Genomic DNA, 23,030 nt, shown 5'->3' on the forward strand with positions numbered 1-23,030 from the left:
AGCTGTCCTTAAATTGGCAACATTAAAGAGCTGATAATAAAACTGTGAGATGTTCGAATGGATTCCTTTTTACTCTCCATGTCTTCAAGTTAGTTCTGTGATATCATTAGTCTGCATTATCTTATTCACCCTATCAAAAATGCTAAGTGCTGTATTATATGTACAAGAAATATTTTGAGAGATATGAATCCCTGAACTCAAAACTTGTGGGTTCTATCAATTTATCTGATAAAATCTAGTTAAGGGCCTGATTGTTTGCTAAAAGAATATTTAAATATATATCCGGGAGCTCCACGTTTGTGCTGCCGTTTCTCACAGTATGTCAAATATCTGTGGGCTTGGAAAAATTCCATTAATCTAAGGAAGGTGTCCCTGTCTTCTTCTGAAATGATTTGTTTCCTCATGTACATGTAAAATGGAACTTACTGATATTTGTAAATTTATGTTTTTTAGTTATGGTTCTTGTTGCTGAAGCTGTTTATCTGGTAAACTTGTTATGATATCTAGGCGTTGAAGTTAAAGCCAGGGAGCCCCTTAAGTGCGAGCCCGGTCTTGATAAATGTGTGCATATCTCACTGGTAGTTATCAAGTCTGACAGTTTTTCTTTGATTCTCTAAATCAGCATTCATTGCCTTTACTAAATATGCGGCCTCCAATTAAACATTCTCCTGGCTATTAGAAAAAAAAAAATTAAACGTTCTACTGCCATTATGTAGGCATCTCTTGGGGAATCTAAAAAGGAGAAGGAAAATGTGCCCATTCGCCTCTATGTTAAGGTTGGGGATCAGAAGTTAGTCCTTGGAACTCTTTCGTCAGAAACCTGTGCTCAATATTCATTTAATCTGGTCCTTGAGAAAGAATTTGAACTATCTCACAGTTGGGAAAATGGGAGTGTCTGCTTCTTTGGTTACAAAACCAGCATTCAGAAAGAATATCCTTTGTATTATTTTCTTCAGTTAATAGTTTTGGTGTCTTAAATACTTACGTTTCACTGCGTACTTCTTTTATTCGTTGATCGGTTTCCTTGACTGTGGTCTTTTCTCTTTGTCACATCTGATGTTTTCACTGGTAAGTCTTGAAATCATGTATCCTATTATTCCAAAGTTCTGCTTTCAATGATACACCATATGCTTTCAATGATACGCCATATAGTAAATCTTTGTCTATTGATTGGATTATGTATATATAGTGGTAGTTCTTTTTCCTGGCAATAACCTTTGTTTTCTCTTTCACCGGTTTGGGAAGCCCAAATCCAACCAGGAGCAAGAACAATATGATGATAAATCTGCGGAACTTGAATTTGAGGTATACAATTTTTTTTTTCTACAAAAAACAAAGGAAAACCTTTTTGGTTTCAAACTTAGTATTATTACTGGACTATTATAATCACTAATAATCCTCTTTTAAATGATTGTTAGCTGCATTCATCATGAATCAATATCATTCAAGAAGAAACACTTATCTGGTTCGTTAATTACTTATAATGCCCGTTGAAAATATCAATTGTTCATTTACTAAATCAATGTCTTGCTTTTGATTGGATGAGCGTTGTACAGAGAAATCTTGAAGAGGAACTCCATTGCGATAATGAGGATGATCATGAGGAAGATGGAATTGAGGTATATAGATTTTTTTTCTAGAGAAAGAACAAAAGAAAAGCTATTTGGTTTCAAGCTTAGTATTATTACTGGACTATTATAATGACTAATAATTATCTTTTAAATGATTGTTAGCTGCATTCATCTTGAATCAATGTCTCCCTAGTTAAGCTCCTTGTTTATTGAATATGCGGATATTATTAAAGCTTCTTTTTCATATTCCTGTTTTCAACCTGCTGCAAAATCACTTGTTCCTAAGAAGAAGGCCAAGTTGGTTACACCCGGAATCCAGAAGACAGGTTTTCTACCTCACCTTGCTTGTCTGTCAGTGTCTCTTTAACAATATGTTTATTTTATATATTGTAAAAAAATTGCGCAATTCCCATTTTGCAAGAAGATTACAACTATGAAATCTAAGCCTGTGGATGTTTAGGTACTTTTGGTCACTACAATTTTTGGGTATTGAAATTTAAAACCACTTTTAGATAGCTGATATTGGGTTTCTATAATGAGAAAAGTGTATCTACTCGATCGAGTGGATAACTTATTTACTCCATCGGCTTAAAATACAGTGGGGTCCCACATTGTTTCGGTGATGCAAACCATTCATCTTATGGGCCCTGACATAGATAGGGTGTGCCCAAAAAATAAGCTCCAATACAGTGGGGTCCCACAAAGTGTATCTTATGGTCCCATATTGTTTGTTGCTTGTTTGCTTGTTCTTTTCTTCGTTTTGTTGTTGTTTCTTTGTATCTTCGGGCGGACCATCTCAGTCTTCCTTTTTAATGAAATCGGTTATCATTCAAAAAAAAAAAAAGCTCCAACGGATCATCTCAACCCTTCGATTTGTGGAGGTTAAAATGGACTGCTGTAAACCTTCACAAATCTATCTATTTTTTACCTCAACTGTTCGAAGGGTTAGGATGATCCTATGGAGCTGATTTTTGGGCACACTCTATCTATGTGAGGGCCTGTCAAATGAATGATTTGGATCATCCAGACAATGTGGGCCCAATGTGTTTCGGGGCGATGGAGTAGATATCTACTCGTTCGAGGAGATACACTTTTCTCTTCTATAATATGTTCAATTCAAAGTTATTGACCAACTAATAAACTGTAGGTGGGAAGAACGGTGGTGACAATTGGACGCCTCAACCCGGACTTGGCAAATATCCTTGCCATCCTTGTAAAGTGTATGCTTTCATATATATATATATATGTGTGTGTGTGTGTGTGTGTGTGTGCGCGCGCGCTCATATATATTCATGAAAATTTTGAGGGTAGAGGGTTGCGGTGAGTTTTGTATTAAGAGAGTTGAAGGAGGAAGGAGGTTAATGTTCGAGGGTCGGGGTGCTATGGTTTTTATTAAAAGAGTACGGGTTGTGCTTTCATATAAAAAAAAAGTTAAGAAGAAAATACGTTTAAAGGGAAAATATACAAGATTCACATTTCAAAAGAGACAACGATGAATCGGATTCGCTCGAAAAAAGAGAGGATTCGTGCAGGACACGGCTACGACAAGAATCCCGGTGTGTCCCATGTGAATCCATGTCTGATTCGGATGCGGAGATGTGTCGACACGGATTCGGCATAGGGGGGCAAAGAATCCATGCAACATAGGTCACGGGCTAGCCACATTACATTGAACTTAGTTTTTGTTTACATGTATACAATATAAAAGTGAAGAAATATAGATTCATTTGCTTTACTTTCAAAGAGAATGGAAAATAAAAGCTGCAGATCATAAACTTCTCAGCACCATGCAATCTCACAAAGAACATATGCAAATCAATTTTCTGCTGTTGTGAGTTGGCGAGCGTAGGTAGGCAGCCCGGAAAGCATCCGAGTTGGTAGCTTCAGGCGAAGGTTGCCTTTGTCGGCGTCTGCCGTTTGGGGGGGGGGGGGGGGGGTTGTCTCGCTCCTTGTGTTTGGCCTTCTTTCCCCGTTTTCTTCCCATCTTTCCTCTTCTCCTTCTTCTTCTTCACTTCCTTCCGTATCTGTTTCTGTACTCGCCGAGTCTGAAATCTCTGCTTCGTAAACATAAGGTTCATCGTCCTCCTCGGTTGTTTCTGATTCAGTTTCTGGTTCTTCATCTGAGTCGGAGTCGGTGTCTGGAGAGTTTACCCAGATATTTGCTCTGCACATGATGGCAGATTTGGGGGTTTTGTCTTGTGGCGTCTGGGAAGAAGGTTGCTGTTCTAGGAGGTTTGAAGGGTCTAATTTGGCTATTCTGGGGGAGGGCTTGAGTATTGTTGGGTAGGTAAGATCTGAGGCGACGGGAGCAAACTTGGTTCTGTTAGGAGAAGGCCTGCGCAATGCTTGGGTGGTAAGATCTGTGGCGACGGGAGCAAATCTGGTTCTGTTGGGTTCTTTTGGTGGCTCTGGTGTGGGTGACCTCCTATGGGAGGGATCCAGTTGAGGCAGGAACTTGGACCTTTGTGAAAAGTAGGGATATTAGGAGATTAAAGAGTGTTTCCCGGAGAAGAAGGTTAGGATCTTTGGGGGATTGGAGATGTTGTAGGTGTGGGTTTCGGAATTTTCGCAAAAGGGTGAGATGCTGGGAATGTAATAACTTCTGGTCCACCTTGGATTTTAATTTCCCCTCTCAATTTATTGGGAAATCGATGGGTGCTGGAAGGAAGGAAAATAAGGGGAAGCAATCAGTGGAAGTTAGGAAGGAGAAGGTTGTTCCTCAAACTTCTGAAGGAGTGGCTTTTAACATTGAGGTGGTTCCTCTTAAGTCTGTAAGCAATGCTGATATGGGTATTTGGGGGAAGATAGGAGAAGGGTTAACCGCAAAAACAGAGTCCTTGCTGAAGTGGTGGTGTGCAAAATTTCTGAGTTGCAGGTGTTGAGCACCCCTCTGCAGGGATCAATAGATCTGAGCTTATATCGGATTGGAAAAATGCCGTAAATTCTCCGTTTGTTAAAATTCTAGTGTGGGTGGCTAAATTTTCAAAGGAGGGTTGTCCTATCTGGTGGAGTATTTCTGAGGTTCCACCTGAAGCTTGGTGTGAAGATAACTTTTGGAGAATTGGGGAGAAAATTGGTAAGGTTGTTAAGTGTGATCCTTCATGTTTTGCTGGTAATGGTTATGGGGTGGCTCGAATCTTGGTAATCTCAGAAGACGAAGTAGGTAATGAGTTATCAATACAAGTCTCTCTTGATGGTGCTAAAAGGTGGGTTCTGGTTCAAAAGGAGTTTAGTGAGGAGGAGCGCAGTGCTGATGGAGTGTCTGTGGACTCTGAGAATCGTAGCTTGGGGAGGGTTTTATCGGTGTTTGAAGGGGAGGAAGATGGATTGACAGTTTCCTCTCTGGAGGGATCTTTGGTAGAAGAGCTTCTAGGTTGGGTCTGGTCGAGTCGTCGGTTCCAGATGTTTTTTCCGGGCCAGGTGTGGGATTGGCTGAGCCGGCGGTGCCAGCGCATGATAGTCCTTCTTCTTATCCTTCGCTGCTTGGGGCGCATGTTAATTTGAATCCAGGTGGCGGATTTTTTGAAATCCAAAATTTGGGTTCCCCAAAGTGTACAGGTGGCGGAGCGTTTGTGGTTTGGTCAGGTCTGACGTTGAGGTGGTGGATCCGTCAGAATATTTGAATAGTCTTGTGGATATCTGCTCAGCGTTTTCTTCGAGGTCCAGTAGACAGCTGGAGAGCCTGAGTATTTTAAGAGAAAAGTCTGTGGATATGGGCCCGTTTTCTTCCCTTTCCCGTGAGCTTGATGGGTGCAAATGGGCTGGGGACTATGTTTCTTGCGAGCCTTTTTTTGGGCCTGGGTCTTTGGTTGACCCGGAGTTTAGTGATGGGCCTGAATTTTTTTCTGCCAACAACTTAGGTAAGTTGATAACCCCTTCTCAAATTCGGCCTCTGGGAGATAGAAGAGACTTTTTATGCTATTCGCCTGGCTTTGACTCTCTGGTTCCTGCCTTTGGGCTCGATGCGCTGCAATCTATTTCTTCATCTCAATCAATAGTGAGTCTGGATCGAGGCTCTAGGTTTGTAGTTGGTAGAGGAAAGAGTCTCCATGAATGGTTTACTTCGAGTAGTATTGTATCCCAATTAGAATTCAATGAAGTCTGGGTGGGCGAGGAGAGTGGGTGATGATTGATCTTTGTGGATCTTTAGGTTGGGTAGGGGCCAAATTTGGGTCCCAGGGAGAGCCTGTTTTCGGCAATTTAGTAAAAATTTCTATGGGGTGTTCATTTCCAGCCAAGCAATCACGTATTCGCAGGAAGCTGGGGTCGCTTCTTTCAAGAGAGGATTTGGCATCCGGATGTTTAAAAGCAATTCATTTTATCAAGGAAGATTCTCAGGGGGGTTCCGCAAGGCAAGGTTCTCAGGAAAATGTTCTCATAAATAACTGTATGGAGGATTTGGTTGGCGGGTGTGCAGCTGCTAAAGGATCATCGGAGGAGATTCATGGCAAGAGACACTGGGAGGGATCCCGAGAGGAGGTTGCTGAATTTATGGTGGACCACACTTTGAAAATTAGTAAGGATTTGGGTCTATTTTATGCGGGGCCTGAGGATGAGTTCAGATTAGGGATTAAATCTGCTGAATTAAGAGACTATGAATATGGGGCTTCATCTAATACTTCAAAGATCAACTTGAGGAGGAAAGAGAGGGAATTGCTCAGGTTAAAATCGAATATTAATTATGATTCTAGTTCTTGTGGGAAGGGCTCTTCCATTAAGGGGAAGGGGAGGATCTCTAGCAGTAGGAAGGGGAAGAGTGCCATCAACAAGGTGGTTTAATGAAGATAATTTCTTGGAATATAAATGGTTTAGGGTCTCAGGAAAAGGGAATTCAGGTAAAGGAAATGGTGAAATTAACGAACCCAGATCTCTTATGTATTCAAGAAACGAAGATGGAATCTGTCAACAGATTTGATGTGAGAAGCTTAGGTGTACAAGCTGATTGGGATTTCTTTTTCTACCTTCCGGGGGACCTCATGAGGTATTTTGATAGCCTGGGATAGTGTAAACTGGATAAATCAGGAGGTGTGGCAGGGAGAATTTTCTTTATCGATTTCTTTTAGAAATGTGGATGACAATTCGTTCTTGCTTTTCTCGGGAGTTTATGGTTCTGTCCTCCGAGTGGAGAAAATTTTGTTGTGGGAGGAATTGGGTAAGGTGAGAGATCTTTGTTCTCATCCTTGGTGTATTGGGGGAGGAGACTTTAATGAAATTAAGGAGGTGGGAGAAAGATTGGGCTGTCAGAGAGTAAGTCAGAATATGTTGGCTTTCTCTGATTTTATTTCTGATCATGAGCTAGTGGACTTACCTCTGTCTGGTGCATCCTTCACGTGGTCTAGAGGTCAGAGCAGAAGCAGAATCGATCGTTTTTTAATTTCTAGTGAGTGGTTGGACTTTCATCAGGATGTGTTTCAGAAGGCTTTAGCTCATTCGGTTTCTGACCACTGTCCGATCCTGTTGGATCCCAGGATGGAATCCTGGGGTCCCCCTCCATTCAGGTTTGAACTAGCCTGGCTGAATCTTCCTCAAATGGAGGAGAGGTTAGGAGGGTGGTGGGATTCTTGCATCTCAGTGGGTCCAGCTGACGTGGTGATTGGTAGTAAATTGAGGCATGTGAAGAAAAAGCTAAAAGAATGGGTGACAGAGAGAGGAAATGTCTGCTGGGAGAAAAATTTGGTTGGAAAATCAAATGCCTGAGCTGAATGTTCTTGGGGAGTGTGGCTTGTGTTCGGATGATGATTGGGAGGAGTTGGGGAGAGTGAAGCAAGAGCATAAAGGTTTGCTCCTTCATGATGAAATACCTTGGCGGCAAAAATCAAGAGTAAAATGGCTTGTAGAGGGTGATAAAAATTCAACATATTTCCACGTTATGGCTAGTGTGCGGAGGAGGGGGAATAGAATAGAATCATTGATGGTGGATGGGTCGAGGGTGACGGGTAAGGAGGTCATATCGAAGGAGATTCTTGATTTCTACAGGAATCTTTATTCGGTTGATGGCGTGGGTCGCCCCATTCTTGAAGAGGTGGTTTTTGGCAACTTAAGTTTGGAGGAAAACGCTAAACTGGAAGCTCTTTTCTCGGAGGAAGAGATTGAGAAAGGATTGTTTTCTCTGGCTCGGGACAAGGCTCCTGGCCCTGACGGCTTTTGTCTTGCCTTTTTTCAAGATTGTTGGGAGTATGTTAAGTCCGATATTTTGCGATTCTTTCAGGAGTTCCATGAAGGTTTGACTCTAGATCGAGGTACTGGGGCCACTTTTATCTCTTTGATTCCGAAGGTGGAGGGGGCATCGATGGTGAAGGAGTTTCTGCCGATTAGTTTGGTGGGGTGTCTTTCCAAAGTATTGGCCAAAGTTTTGGCGGATAGGCTTAAAGTGGTTCTTGGTAAAATCATTTCGGAAAGTCAAAGTGCATTTGTCTGCAATAGGCAAATCCTAGATTGTACTCTCATTGCTAATGAAGCAATTGACTCTTATATAAGAAGTGGTAAGGGAGGGGTTTTGTGTAAATTAGAGGAAAAAGCTTATGATAGGGTGGATTGGGATTGTTTGGATTACCTGTTGGGAAGAATGGGTTTTGGAAATCGATGGAGCGGTTGGATAAGGAATTGCATTTCATTGGCATGGTTCTCAGTTCTCATTAATGGATCCCCTAAAGGATTCTTCAAATCCTCTAGGGGTTTGAGGCAGGGGGATCCTCTCTCACATTTTTTATTTGTGATTGTGGCGGATACCCTTAGTAGATTGATGCAGAAAGAGAGTATATTGGGTTTATTTGAAGGTTTTATTATTGGGAGGGACAAAGTGGAGGTCTCATTATTACAATTTGCAGATGACACTCCTATTCTGTGCTCCGGAGGTGTCTCAAATCTTGAATCTTAAGGCGGTCTTAAGGTGTTATGAGATGGTCTCTGGGCAAAGATCTAATTTTTCAAAATCCAGGTAATACGCAATTAAAGTGGATCAGAGTGTGGCTTCTGGGTTTGCGAAGATTTTGGGATGCGCCTTAGAGTCTTTGCCAGCATCTTACCTTGGCCTCCCTTTGGAAGTGGGAAGACCGAAAAAGGACCTATGGAATCCAATTGTTCATAGAATTGAGAGAAGACTGGAGTCATGGAAACACAATCTGATTTCAAAAGGGGGAAGGCTGGTTCTAATCAAGGCGGTGCTTTCTAGCATCCCAATTTACTTTTTTTCTATGTTTAAGTGCCCGGCGAGTGTGGTTCTGCGGATTGAGCAGATCCAGAGAAGATTTTTGTGGGGAGGATCAGGCAGTAAGGGAGGGATTTCCCTGGTTAAATGGGAATCCGTCTGTATGCCGTTAAATAGTGAAGGTTTGGGTATCAGGAGAGTCAAAGGTTTCAATCAAGCTCTTCTAGGTAAGTGGCTGTGGAGATTTGAGGTGGAGCAATCTTCTTTGTGGGTGAAGGTTATTGGTAGCAAGTACGGGGTTAGAGAAGGAAAGTGGTGCTCGGCAGATGATTACGGTCCAAAAGGGTTGACTGTTTGACGAGATATCTTGAAGGTGGAGCATGATTTTAGTAAAGGAGTCAGATTTAAAGTGTATTTGGGTGACCGGATTCGATTCTGGTCAGATGCGTGGTGCTCGACTGCACCTCTCAAAGAGGTTTTTTCGAACTTATTCTTAGTCTCATCCCAAAAGGAGGCATATGTCTCGGAGTGTTTCAATAGGGTAAACTTGTAGGTGGTATGGAGTCTAAAGTTCAGAAGAGGTTTCTTTGATAGGGAAATTGAATCTGTACAACATTTATATGAGATGATTGAAGGAGGCTATATCAAAAGAAGCGGCTCTGACAGAAGAGTGTGGGTGTGGTGCTCTTCAGGCTTCTTCTCAGTGAAATCTTTTTATTTTCACTTGGTGCCTAGTGTTGAAGTCTCTGTTCCATCTATGATATGCAAATCTCTGTGCCCTCCTAGGGTGGCCTTCTTTGGATGGTCTGTTTGGAGTGGCCGAATTCAAACCATTGAATTTCTAAGAAAGCGAGGAATGTGCTTGGTGGATCACTGCCCCTTGTGTCTCTCTGCGGTGAGTCCATTAACCATTTGTTTATTCACTGTAAAGTCGCTAGAGAGGTTTGGGGCCTCATTTTATCGCGCTTCGGTGTGTGTTGGGTTTTTCCCAACTCCATCTCTGATTTGATTAAAAGTTGGGAGCTGTGTCCGTGGAAAAAGAATGGGAAAGTGCTTTGGAAGATTTGTCTTCTAGCCACTTGGTGGGTTATTTGGAAAAAAATGAATTCTAGGGTGTTTGAAGGGATGTCTAAAACCCCCTATTGGTTGTATGTAAAGATCATAGTTGCTTGTATTCTGTGGGCTAGAAGTCTTCCCCTCTTTAGGTTCGTTTCGGCTTTTGATCTTTGGGAAGGGTGGCAGATTATTTGTAATGAAGGAGGGAGAAAAGTTCAAATATTACAACAGTGGGAAGCACCTACGGCTGATATGGTAAAAATGAATTTTGATGGATCGAGCTTAGGCAATCCCGGTCCAGCAAGTATTGGTGGCTTGTGCAAAGACTCAGAGAGTGCGGTTCTGTGGGCCTTTTCGGGGCCCATTGGCTTCTCGGATTCAAACGAGGCGGAAGTAAGAGCCGCATATTGCGGGATAAAGCATATGGAAAGTGGGTCTTATGATAAGGTAATCGTGGAGGGCGACTCTTCAAATGTTATATCTTGGCTTTCGGGTCTTGCAGCTCCTCCCTGGAGGTTCCTATCTTTAATTGAGGAAATCTCTGATCTAGCGTTGGGTTCCTCGATTATTTTTAAGCATGTAAGGAGGTCTGCTAATAAGGAAGCAAACTCTCTAGCGAGAGCGGGTGTGAATAGGTTAGAGTTTGAGTGGTTTGACATCCTTCCTCCTTGATTTTGTTTTATTTTTTGATCGCCTAATGTAATCTTTATGGACCATCTCGGTGCTGTATATTAATATATTTAATGTTGCCATTTCAGAAAAAAAGAAAAGAGAAAGGAAAGTGGAGCAGCGAAAAAAGGTTTTTATTTGGAAAATTCAGAGCCAACAAGGGCTATGTGAATAGTATATTGCAATCAAATAATGCAAGGAAAATATGTATGTTTAGTACGATTTTTCCAACAGACCTTTATTCTTTGTTTCTTTGCACAAAAGACGGGGATGGCTTAGGATTTTGCTTGGCTTTTGGGTGCCACATTTTGGATGTTTCCTGGTTGTTTCTTGCTTTGTTGTTGTGTCACCCTTGTCTTCTTCTAAAATTCAAGCCAAAAACCACAATAAAGATAATTTTTTGCTTGAATTTCTTGGGAATGATGCTCTCTCTCTCTTCTCTCTCTCTTCTCTCTATATTGGTAATGACACCCTCTACCACCACTCTACAAGTTTGACAACCAAACACTGCTTACAATTATTCTACGAGGTAAGTTCCAGGTAATTGCAAGGCTTGTCTCCTCCCTGTTGACTACTTAGACCACTAATCTACGAGGTAAATACTTGTAACAAAACAAAGCCAGGGTTCTAAAGTCGGGTCTGACATCCTTCACATGAGGAATGGAGTTAAACCCAAGGATTGGAACCTTTTCATGTTAGTCCAGATATTCAATAGGTGTGATTGGATAATAGTGGGTCTTCTTTTGGGAAATCAATATAATTGAAGGAAAAACTTAGCTTGTTCGTTAACCTACAATATTGCCCATTGAAAATATCAATTGTTAATCTACTAAATGTCTTGCTTTTGATTGGATGAACATTTTACAGGACAAGCGTGAATGGAAAGAAAGCTCTGACGAGGAAGACGGTGCTACACCTAAGAAAGTATGTTTACAATGTGCCCCTAGTTAAGCTCCTTGCTTATTGAATTTGTGGATATTATTAAAGCTTCTTTTTCATTTGCCTGTTTTCAACCTGCTGCTAAGACACCTGTTCCTAAGGAGGCCAAGTTGGTTACACTCGGAATCCAGAAGACAGGTATGCTACCTCACCTTGCTTGTACGGGGCTCTTTAACAAGATGTCTATTTTATATATTGTGAAAAAATTGTGCAATTCCCATTTTGCAAGAGGAGTACGACTATGAAATCTAAGCCTATGGATGTTTAGGTACTTTTGGTCACTACAATTTTGGGTATCAAAATTTAAAACCACTTTTAGATACCTGATATTAGGTTTCTATAATATGTTCAGTTCAAAGTTGAAACGTCGCATACATGTTATTGACCAACTAATAAACTGTAGGTGGGAAGAACGGTGGGCACATAGCACCACCTGCAAAGAGTGACAATTGGAGGCCTAACACCACACCTCGCAAATATGTTTACACTCCTTGTAGAGAGTATGCTTTAATATTCTATTCTTTTTTGCATTTTGTTTTGAGTGTAATCAAATTAATGTATTTTAGTGGCTGTTAGTTGCAAATTTTGAGATAATGATTATTGCGAAAGGTTTTGTTAAATCTGTATGGGATTTTGAAGTGACCATATTAATATGCTATAGATATCAAAGAAATCAATATCGGTTGTTTTGCTAAAAGTTCATAGTATAGATGGGTGTTGTTATTCTAGTTTCTAAGACCTCAAGTTTCTGAGCCCCCAAAAAAATACACTTATATTTGTCTTTATCTTTGCCTAACAGAGATTTCTCAACTTTCTATGACTTTCAATACCACAATAAGAAGAATCACGATGTCTCCCAAGTTATAAAGAACGACGTCGACTCAGGAAACCCAAGGTTAACGGTAAGTAACCAGCTTCTTATAGAAAACTGATTGTTCCTGGGAGGTTCCTATCGTTTTATTTTGTTTACAGTGACTATTTGATATGCAAGGGTTTTTGGTTAAGAAATGAGCTTCAGGCTGTGTAGTCTGATGCAGCTGGATGAAGACAGACGGATGGGAGGCAGGAAAGAAAAGAGGTATGACGGGGATAAGATTTTCAGTGTTAGACTAGGTCCTGGACTCAGAAAATACCGGATCCCCACCTACACAAGCAAATTGTTGATAAAACTCCAAAATGGCATTTTGTTTTGTTGTATTTGCTGAAATGGATTTCACAGAGGAGGTTTGTTGTCAAATTTTTAAGATGATCTTGTAATACCATGGCATTGTTTGCATGTTCAAGTTCTCTCTCTCTCTCTCTACCAACCCTGAACCCTAGACCTCGTGGTATACCCCATGACCATTCCTTTTGGCTGTAGAGATCCTTTTTCCGTCTATTATCATTAACCCACTAAAGAAAGCCCTAAAACCAGAAGGCAAATATGTAAATTAACGTCCAGAGAGAACTAAATGTAAGTTTTTAAAGGCAACATTCCGAGATTGTTGTAAATGGGGAATCAAGCCATTGCATTTTGAATATTTGACTGCACTTTTCGACTGCATCAATTTCGTCTTTTAGCTCTTGAATTGACCGGCTCAGGGAGGGGGAAGAAGCAGATGAAGAGCCATGGCTGTCTTCGGCACTATCTTCTTCCTCTCATCGGTGCTATCTTCTCCATTTTAATAACTTTACTGAAATGCCATTAGCTTCCGTGGGTCTTCTTTCACTTTCACCCAATTCATCATTGTATATAGTAAATCTTCCCTCATTAAATGACGTACCAGAAATGATACAACCCAAGATTGAAAAGAGAGCACCTTAGTTTTCCTTGAGTTTCACTCAAATCCTTTCAAGGCTTGGTCTCAACCTCTCTTGGATAGTTTTCAACAGAAGAAAAACATGGTAAAAATTAGTTTCATTCTGATTTAAACCATCTTGCATGTTGTTCTATGAGTCCCAAGTGACTAAGAACTCTCCTCTGTGACTTTGGTCTTGACTTTTAGTCACGGGCTAGTTAAGCTCCTTGCTTATTGAATTTGTGGGTATTATTAAAGCTTCTTTTCATATACATGTTCTCCTTTTGCGAAGGCTGAGTTGAGCAAGAAGAGACCTGCAGAACCTGCTGCTAAGACACCTCTTTCTAAGGAGGCCAAGTTGGTTACACCCAGAATCCAAAAGACAGGTATGGTAACTCACCTCACCTTGCTTGTAGGGCATTTAACGAGACGTTAATTTTATAGGGCATTTAACATCTCTTAACGATTGTTCATTTTATATATTGTGAAAAAATTGTTCAATTCCTCTTTTGCAAGAGTACAAGTAGGAAATCTGTACTTGTGGATATTTTAGTCTTTTGGTCACTATAATTTATTGGCACTTAAGTTTGGAACCCCTTTTAGATTACCTGATATTGGGTTTCTATAATTTGTTCAGTGCAAAATTCAATTGCTACATACATGTTATTGACCAACTAATAAACTGTAGATGACAAGAAAGGTGGACACACAGCTGCTCCTTGCCCTGCAATGCAGGCTGCTAAAATACCTGTGAATAGTGACAAGTCGAAGCCTCAAACTCCAAAATCTGTAGGCCAATTCTCTTGCAAGTCCTGCAACAAGTATGATTTCATATTCGATTCCTTTTTCATTCATATTCTATTCCTTTTAGCATTCTTTTGACTTGCTCCGTTTTGCATTTTGTTTTGTTTAATCTAACCAAAGTAATGCTATTTCCTGACTGTTAGTTGCAGAATTTGAGACAATGATTTTTGCGAAATGTTTTGCTAAATCTTTATGCGATTTTGCACTGACCATTTTAATATATATATATATATATATATATCAACAAATCGATACCTGGTTGGTTTGCTAAAAGCTCACAATATAGATGGGTGCTGTTATGCTACTTTCTTAACTCCCAAAAATGTCTATCTTTGTCTTGCAGGGATTTCAACTCTGATGGTGCCTTGCAATCCCACAACAAGGCTGACCACAATGATGGGGAATGTTGAAGTCCTCATTTCTTTCATGTTTTGAAGGATGTTCTTGCAAGTTATGGAATATAAGGATTATTAAGTACCTCTACATAGAAATTGGGTTGTTCCTATAATATATTTTGTTTCCATATATTGTAATTCCATGAAATTGTTTGCCTTGCAATCCCACAACAAGGCTAAGCACAATGATGGGAAGTGTTGAAGTACTCATTTCTTTCATGTTTTGAAGGCTATTGTTGCAAGTTGTGGAATATAAGGATTAGTAAGTACCTCTACATAGAAAATTGGTTGTTCCTATCGATATATTTTGTTTCCATATCTTGTAATTCCATGAAATTGCCCCTGCCCCCCCCCCCCCAAGAACTGTTGCCAACGTCACGAGTCCCCAAATCCAGATCTCTGAACTGCTCTAATAATTTCCACTCTTTCATCATCAAACAAGCCAATTTAGGATGTTCTTGTCTACTAAGAGCATCCGCCACTACGTTTGCTTTCCTAGGATGATAACTCAAAGTAAAATCGTAATCCTTAAGAAACTCGAGCCATCTCCTCTGGCGCATATTCAATTCCTTTTGATCAAAAAGATATTTGAGGCTCTTATGGTCAGTAAAAACCTCAAACTTCACTCCATACAAATAATGTCGCCATATTCTTAAAGCAAACACTACCGCCGCCAACTCTAAATCATGAGTGGGGTAATTTACTTCATGCCTCTTCAGCTGTCTCGACCCATAAGCAATGACTTTTTCTGATTGCATGAGAACACAACCCAATCCGCTAAAGGAAGCATCAATGTACACAACAAAATCCCCTTCTATAGAAGGAAGCACTAACACTGGTGCAGAAGTTAACTTATGATTGTTTCACTTCTCCCTTCTATTGCTTGTACGTATGCTTATCTTATTTGAACCATTGACTTCAATGATTATCCCCGTAAGCAAAATTCTTGTGATAGAACTTTTTACCTTTAGGCCATAATCTATATATACGGTGTTTTGTGTTGGCCTCATACTAAAAAGTGCGAGAAGGTCTTAGAACTACGTGTGGCCATTTACCGACGGGTATTTGAAGATTCACATCGTGTATATGATTATGAGGAGTTAGTGAAACCATATGATTTATTAAGATGATACAATTACAATTTTACCTTTGGATTCCCTAAGTAGCCCTTGCTTCGTTGAGACATACTTTTATTGGATTCATCTTCATATTGTCGTTATTCTTCTATTGTGTCTTTTTCAATAAGTGAAAATCATGAGAAATGTTATCTTTCAATTACAATCATCTGTGTTGTACTTTTATTACATTTTTCGGTCAAATGACCTTGCTGTTAACTTAGTTTTCTCTACCAGATTTCATAGGTGATGATGTGGTAGAAGATGAGCCTGATAGTGCCTTCGCAGGAGAACAAATTTGGGCGACACTTGGGATGGGAGAGTGTTCGTAGTGGTTTTGGGGAATGACGATATAGTCAAGTCCTCTAGATAATTATTTCTGCTTTAATAGTTTAAATGTTTCGGTTGTTTTAGTAGTTATGGACCTTTTTTGTTATCCTTGTTCAACTCAGTTCAATCCAAGTATAATGGACAATAATTATTTGGAATAAGAATGCTTCTCCATTAGTCTAGACTATTGTAAAAATAAAAAAATAAAAAAAATATGTGATTTTTGGCCTTCCTTATTTCTTTTGCTGGTAGCGACTTCGATTATGGAAAATCGGGTCGTTACAGTATGGATTGCTTCTCAATGAAGTAACACAAAATGCACGGAGTACCCTCCAAAAGAGAGAAATTTCCTCTTTCTCCCTTTGTTGCGAGTTAGGAAATGCAACCGGTATCTATTCGAAAAAATAAAACGAAATGCGGGTATCCGCAGGTTCACCCAACCCAACCCATGTGTTGGTCGGTTGGGTGACCTGCGGGTCAACTTTGACGGGTCACTCATATGCCAACCCATACCCGCAAATTCGTGGGTCGGTTGGGTCGACCAGCAGGCACGGGTCAATTTTGCCAGGTCTAAATGCAAAGCTCATCCAAGGAAAAAAAAATCTAGTTTGCTATTGGCATGGTTGAGAGAACCCCAGGAGCGAAAAATAGAAGAGCCCATAGAGAAATGCATCCTCTTCTGTTTTTTCCCAAGACATGGGCCATATTTGACAGCCATGAGATTTTTTTCCAAGAAATGCTAGGGCGTCTTCGTTAACGCTTCTCATTCTCGCCGAGATAGACGGGCAAGAAACAGATTTACGTAAGTACGCCTCTATTATCACTTGAGGGAATAATATTACATGAATTCTAGAATTCATGATTGCGAAACATGGCCCAGAGGTAATGTTTGGCAGCCACGAAAAAACATTCCATGGACTGTTATCAAGGCCGGTTGGGAGAGATGGGTACGGGAGGGACACATTCGAGATGGTATTAGACAATTAGTGAGGGAAACAAGAAGGCCATGTTAATTTATTATTATTATTATTTTATTTTTTTTATGATAAATTAGTGGTGAGAGGGGCAGGGTGCGTGGGTGGGAGAGGGAAAAGGTATCCTATTTGAGAGGGAATGATTTAGATGAGGGTAAGTGGCTAAAAATAAGGAAAAAGTATCCTATTCTGAGTATAGTGTTTTGTTTCCTAATTTTTAGCCACTTCTCATCACCTAGTTACTAGTTGCCAGATTTTTAGGCACTTCACACGCCCTAAACAATAGTTTATCATAAAAGAAATCATCATGGCAGCCAAAAGTGCCCAAAAAGGCCCGGGAAAAAACACAATTTGAAGTGGGAGAAATTGTATCATGCCCGATCGGGCATGCTCTGGTAAAAGAGTACAGCCCTTGATATTTGATCCAACAGCAGCCCCTTAAAAAGATGAAAAAGGGGGCTGTTGTTGGATCAAATATCAAGGGTGGCGCCTTTTTCAAGAGCATGTCCGATCGTGCATCATATAAAAACTCAGTTGAGTGGTATGTTTTTTTCACTGTTTTTAGGTCTTTCTCATGCCCTCGCCATTCCTCCTCAGTCCCCTCCTAAGTCTTTCCCCCTCTCCAAGCGACTATAAAATATGACTGTTGGAGAGACTAATTAATCACCATTAGTGGCCTAAACGTTTCTCTTCCAACAGTCATATTTGTGACAGTTGGAGATGAAAATGTCACACCATTAATGAGGTGTCAATAACAAAAATGTGAGAGAATAAAAAACAGATTTGATTTTAATGGGAATAAATACAAAGGTTTTTAGCAATAAAACGATGCTCTTAAGTTAAACCCGGACGCAAACACGGCCCGACCTGGCGAGGCAAGGCGCGCACGTGTTTTGTTATGTGAAAATATAGTGTCCTTAAATTTATTCACAAGACGAAATGAATTTAGAGATTTTTTGTGTGAAGATTTTTTTTCCCCCCCTACAATCTTTAAAATTAGTCAATATCCTGGGCTAATAAATGAAAACCCCACCCAGCCCGACCCGACCCAACCCGAGAAACTATCTAGGATAGGGTCGAGTTTACGAATCACGGGTTTTCCTAGAAAAATTAGACTTGACCCAACCCAAGATAATTCTCAGGTAGGGTAGGGTTTTGGAAAACCCAACCCGCTTGACCCGAGTTGCACCCCTAGTAGGACTGGAGAGGATGAAAAGGAGGACAAATAAAGGAAAGAGAAGAAAAATAAGCACATATAAACCAAGAAGTGAAGAAAATTGCATACACAACATGGCATCCACTGCAATTGAGAAAGCAGTGAATAGGGATGCAAAAGATGATAATAGAAGCAAATTGCAAACAACAACAGAAAACTTGTCTGAAATAACCATAGTATTTCGACTGCCAACTACTACTGTCTATGCCTATTTGATCTGATCCTCTCATCGTACATTTTTTGTATCCGAATAGAGGTTGTGAAATCAGTGAGTTGGAAAATAAAGAAGAGAGTTGGAATGCCAAAGACATTGAAAATTATCAAATCGTTTTAGAATTGTTTTCCTAATGTACCGATAAACTATTGTTAATCTATCCCACTATCCCATTCATTTGACAAAAGCTGATTCATTTTTTGTCTCTGTCATATTCATAGTAGGAGATCCAACCATTGATTATCTTTGATCACCATACACATACAATGTTGGCTGCAAAGAGTACTGCAACTTGGATCTGCAATAATAAAAATTGGTAGCATCAAGTTTGATAGTAACCAACTGGGAAAGAAGACCAGGATGGGCAGAATAAATGATGATAGGTAGAAAAGAAACAAACAAGAGAAATTGAGTAAGAAAAAGCTAGGATTGATAGCAGCCCGACTAATTAAAATAGAGAGAGAAAAATAAAGATAGAGAAGATACAACAAATATAACAAACAAATTAAAAAATGCTGAGGAAACAATATGACGAGAAATAAAGAGAAAATATTAGGAGCGGTTACGGAAAGAAGTTATAAGAAAGATTTATGATGTAAATGAATCAAATCAGAAATAAAACAGGCCAGAATAAAGAGAGAAGGATTAGACCAGCTGTAATAAGTAGAAAGATCTAAGACGAAAATATATCACAGCTGAATCAAATTAGATTTGAAATGGGTCAGAAAGAATAAAGAGGGATGGCAAAGAAGAAACGAATAATGGACAAAACAAAGACACGATAAGATGAGAAACGAGGAAAAGCTCTAGGGTTTGCTTATATGAGATGGAAAGAGAATACAATAGAAAAAGAAAAAGAAAAATAGAAGAAGAAACTGAAACAAGAGCTAATTGAATAACTCACCTGGAAAGATAGAAGAAAAGGAGAACACTTTTTGTAGGAGTAGGGTAAAAGAAGGGAAGAATATTGAATTAAGTCTAAATATTCACTTTGTCAATTGACCATCCACGTTCTAGGCAAAATTTACCCACTTAAACGAAGAAAAATAACTCAAAAGTTGAATACCTCTAACTAATTTGGAAAACCTAAATAACCGGTTTTGGAAGAGAGACACTTAAGAGTAAAGTCCTATACAAACTTGCAATTGATTTCTAACAGAACTACAAATCAAATTATAGAAGTTATTCGATCCTCATACTCTCATCACCAAATGCAACTATAAACATTTACCTTATCAGTTATTACTTCAATTGGCTAAACTCATTTTTTATTTCTTATGGATCTTGATACAGCCAAATCAGAAGCTCTTATAAAAATTCACTCATTCTTACATTATTAAAACGGAATTGAATTTCCAAGGTAATATATACAGGGTTGGCAAATGAATTTTTTTGGGTCTCTCTACCTTCACAAAAACCAGGAACTCAAATTCAAAGAGGCAGCTAAATGGGGGAGCACTGATTCTACACAAAATCCAATAGCAGAAAGAAAAGCATAATTTTAATGTTGCATCAAACATCAGCAGCCTGCAATGTCAACAAATTAAATTGATAGCCACACCAGATTCTCCTATCCCATCCACTCAGTTATACAGCCTCAGTAGCTGTCCATGTGAGATGGCACATGGATCACAAGGAACAACATCCATTTGGATGCAGCATAGAATTCTAGAAAAAAATAAATTAGAAAAAAAAAGCCAGACACATAATTAGGAAGCAAAGAAAAACAAAAATTGAATGTAGAAAATGTTCCTTCAACACAAAAATAATATCCGGATTTACAATTGCTTTAGCTACCATAAAATCTGATAAAGAAGGAAAATACTTGGGATATGGAGCAGAAAAGGATGCCCAAATTCTACATGTGGTATGGCTTACCTGAGTATACAACTCTTGCTGTATCAAAACTTGAATGCCCACCAAGGGATTCCTGGAATCTTATTCATACTCAAATTGCACATCAACATGCATATATCTTCTCATCAGCCGTACCATGGATGAAGTAAAATTGGCTAACACACGACATTCTTCGTGAGATTTTGCCTCAGAAACGATGCCGTGGATAACTAACTTCTTAAGATTGGGGCATCTTTCAAGCATTCCTGCAACCCATGGTGTGAAGAGCTCGCTAATTACTGTCCATCCCAGTTCCAATACCACTACATTTTCCAAATCAGACATCCCTTGCAAGCCATAGTGAAGTAATCCGTCTCTTAAATCATAACTCAATGAAAGACGACTTAGTTGAGGGAAGCAAATGGCGATGGTTTCTAAATCCACGATCTCATCTTCATCATCAAATACAACACCCCAAAGACGAAGCCTTCTCAGTTTAGATGATTTCGATATCATCTGGTAGAACTTTGGCCACATAATCGTAAAGTTGCTGACATCTACAACCTCCAAATGCTCAGTACTTTCGCCAATATCTAGGTGAATGACACTGACATCATCAATTTTGAGATGCTTCAAAGACCCCTTTCCAATAAGCTCAAAAAGCTCGAGGGTTGAATCTTTTAAGTGCAAACTTTCCAGACTATCTGCTTCCAGTATAAACTTGTCCAAGCTGATCAATTCGACATAAATGCTCTTCAAAGTAGGACTGGTGAGTTCCATAGTTGCCTGCGCATCTGACATTGCAATCTCCGGATTCACAAGTGATAACGACTCAATCTTTGGGCAGGCACTGAGCAACAGGCTAAGATCCAAGGCTGAAATACTAACATAGCTCAAAGAAAGGGATTTCAGACAAGGGAATTTTTGGTAACTTGGTTCAACCCCAGTGATAGAATTGTGAGCCAATACTAACAATTCCAGCTTCTGCCTACCACATTTCTCCAAAATATTAACATTAGGAGTAGTGCGAACATTATACAACAGATGGCGCAAGGTTTCTCTAGTATACATAAGCCAAGCAATAACAGGAGCTGCCGAGAACTCGTCAACGTCATCCATAAAAATCGACAAACATTGTAGGCCTGTGGTTTGAAATATAGTCTGAGTTATAAGAATCTCTAATCGACTAGTGGTAAGTTCACGATAAACAGGCCAGTCATTGGAATTGAAGGAAAGGGTATGAAGGTGATTCCGGCATGCTTCTCGCCATTTACGGCATGTCGCAGATGCAATCACCACATCTCGAGCAGCTCCTAGCCGTGATAATATGTTTCCAATGACTTCCACAGGTAGATACTCCATACCCAGAAGATAATATCAAGATGAAAATCAATAAGGTTCTATTGTTATAGATCTTATCAGATTCCAGATGATAGTACTTTGGAATTGCTAAATTGGCCTTCTCATTTCTCAGAGTGTATTGTAACGGTCCAAAATTTCATCAGATTCCATTAAAATTGGTACCCATAATTAAGAATCAAGTAAAATCCTTCCCTCAGGAAAACCTCCATACACCATCTTTAATGCCCAATAAACATAAAATCTAGAACCTGGGTTTTAGAAATGCACCAAAATCCAAAAGATTCCAACGACGTTGAAGCCACTCATAAACAAATCTATAAACCCAATTTAAGACAGAAAAGGACTCAACCCATCAAACCCGAATGAAATTTCAATCCAATCATCAGGAAATCAATTCCTCCATAAAGAACAGATAAATCAACACAGACCCAGGTGAAATTTTCCAAGAAAATCCAAAGCAAAAAGATTGGATATTTTATCTGGAAATCAAAAACAATCAATCGAACCACCGAATTCAAACCCCAACTATATAGAAACTATAAAAGAGAAAATAAATGGTTTTGAACCCTTGATTGATAAATGAAGAGTTAGAAGATCGATCGGAGCAGTACCTCTGAGACTGAGAGATCCAAAACCCTTCACAGCGATGAGAACGGAGAAGCGATGAAACTAAGGGAGAGACTTTTTTTTGGGTTGAGTCTGAGGATTTGAGGGGGTAAGATTGGGATTCTGTTTTTATTCGGAAAAATAAGAAAAGGTCAAGACATATGGTTCGCCATTCGCACGTGCGATGCCACGTAGGAACCAGGCTGTATGAGAGAGTCAGCCCTTGCTAACTTGCGCTGTTAGGCTTTCGACCTTTGATACGGTAGACGGCCGTGCATGCACGTGCAGTCCAAAAAAAAATACTATGGGCTCACATTGTTTGGATGATCGGACAGTTAGGATCATCCTCCGGAGAAGATTTTCTGGGCACGCCCTATATCCACATCAGAGCCTAAGAAATGAATGGTCTGGATCACCCAAATAATGTGAGCCCCACTGCATGTCTTGACTTCACGTGCATGCACGGCCATCCACCATATAATTTATCGAGATATGATATTAGTATATTAGCACCCCACGATTAGGCTAGAGTCCAAAAATTGAACAATCGTGCAATCCTAGCCATCCCTCAGTGGCCCTACCTTTATGGTTTCCCAGTTTCTCATACTCATCTGGTAAAATGTTGGAATCTCATCAACCGGTATGTTACGATCATATGTGGGACCCTACCTAAGTATGTGACCAGGTGGACCACGCTGGTAGAGGACAGGTTTAAGGGGGTTAATCTAACGTGTTCCATCAGTCTTGTGACTTTTGGCACATTGGTTAGGTACCTAACACAGTGCATATTTTCATACTTGGGTGATGGATCATAGTAGTTTATGAAGAAATCCTAATATTTTATGAGCAAAGCTAATATCCTTCGCCCAATTGGAACAAGATTAATATTCAACCCTTAACTGTACTATATATTATAAGTAAAACCTCACTCTTAAGGGTTAATTAAATTCAATTTCTTAAGTCTTGGGGTGAAATTCGACCCTCTCACCATCTAATAAAATCATAAAATCTCTCTTTG

The 23,030-nt window shown here is 39.8% G+C and overlaps 2 protein-coding genes across 14 annotated transcripts in view; one reads left to right on the top strand and one right to left on the bottom strand.

The window, feature by feature from the left end:
- LOC143881850 (histone deacetylase HDT1-like) overlaps positions 1–15,986 on the top strand; it is a 59,100-nt gene extending 43,114 nt beyond the window's left edge. For 5 of the 11 annotated variants that reach the window (XM_077385160.1, XM_077385158.1, XM_077385159.1 and 2 more), the window contains 13 exons: positions 508–578; positions 717–931; positions 1,052–1,067; positions 1,235–1,305; positions 1,557–1,619; positions 1,861–1,897; positions 11,311–11,367; positions 11,469–11,520; positions 11,786–11,882; positions 12,182–12,284; positions 13,453–13,546; positions 13,849–13,981; positions 14,308–14,675. In XM_077385160.1, coding sequence (XP_077241275.1) covers positions 508–578; positions 717–931; positions 1,052–1,067; positions 1,235–1,305; positions 1,557–1,619; positions 1,861–1,897; positions 11,311–11,367; positions 11,469–11,520; positions 11,786–11,882; positions 12,182–12,284; positions 13,453–13,546; positions 13,849–13,981; positions 14,308–14,374 — 1,076 coding nt within the window. In that variant the 3' untranslated portion in view covers positions 14,375–14,675. Of the gene's footprint in view, positions 1–507; positions 579–716; positions 932–1,051; positions 1,068–1,234; positions 1,306–1,556; positions 1,620–1,860; positions 1,898–11,310; positions 11,368–11,468; positions 11,521–11,785; positions 11,883–12,181; positions 12,285–13,452; positions 13,547–13,848; positions 13,982–14,307; positions 14,676–15,711 lie in introns of those variants that run through there. The other 6 variants (XM_077385163.1, XM_077385165.1, XM_077385166.1 and 3 more) reach the window with 4 other exon arrangements.
- A 2,489-nt stretch (positions 15,987–18,475) lies between these two features.
- On the bottom strand, positions 18,476–22,132 carry LOC143881853 (F-box/LRR-repeat protein At1g67190-like). Of its 3 annotated transcripts, none has more exons than XR_013252031.1 (2): positions 20,087–22,127; positions 18,476–18,506 (listed from the first exon to the last, which is right to left on the bottom strand). XR_013252031.1 is itself a non-coding variant. In XM_077385170.1 (2 exons), the coding sequence occupies exon 2, from the start codon at positions 21,161–21,163 to the stop codon at positions 20,147–20,149; it is 1,017 nt and encodes a 338-aa protein (XP_077241285.1). In that variant the 5' UTR covers positions 21,164–21,186; positions 22,018–22,132; the 3' UTR covers positions 19,918–20,146. The 3 variants fall into 3 exon arrangements, 2 of the variants coding, with proteins under 2 accessions (XP_077241285.1, XP_077241284.1); XM_077385170.1 differs by lacking the exon at positions 18,476–18,506 and having other exon boundaries at positions 19,918–21,186; positions 22,018–22,132; XM_077385169.1 differs by lacking the exon at positions 18,476–18,506 and having other exon boundaries at positions 19,918–22,127.
- Between the last annotated feature and the right edge of the window lie 898 nt (positions 22,133–23,030).

This window comes from Tasmannia lanceolata, unplaced genomic scaffold, assembly GCF_043159265.1.
Source record: "Tasmannia lanceolata isolate RefF3 unplaced genomic scaffold, GAP_Taslan_0.1 ptg000007l, whole genome shotgun sequence".
Lineage (NCBI taxonomy): Eukaryota > Viridiplantae > Streptophyta > Magnoliopsida > Canellales > Winteraceae > Tasmannia > Tasmannia lanceolata.

Bases quoted from the DNA above. Each gene is read 5' to 3' on its own strand.
- LOC143881853 (XM_077385169.1), bottom strand. From the start codon at position 21,406: ATGGAGTATCTACCTGTGGAAGTCATTGGAAACATATTATCACGGCTA.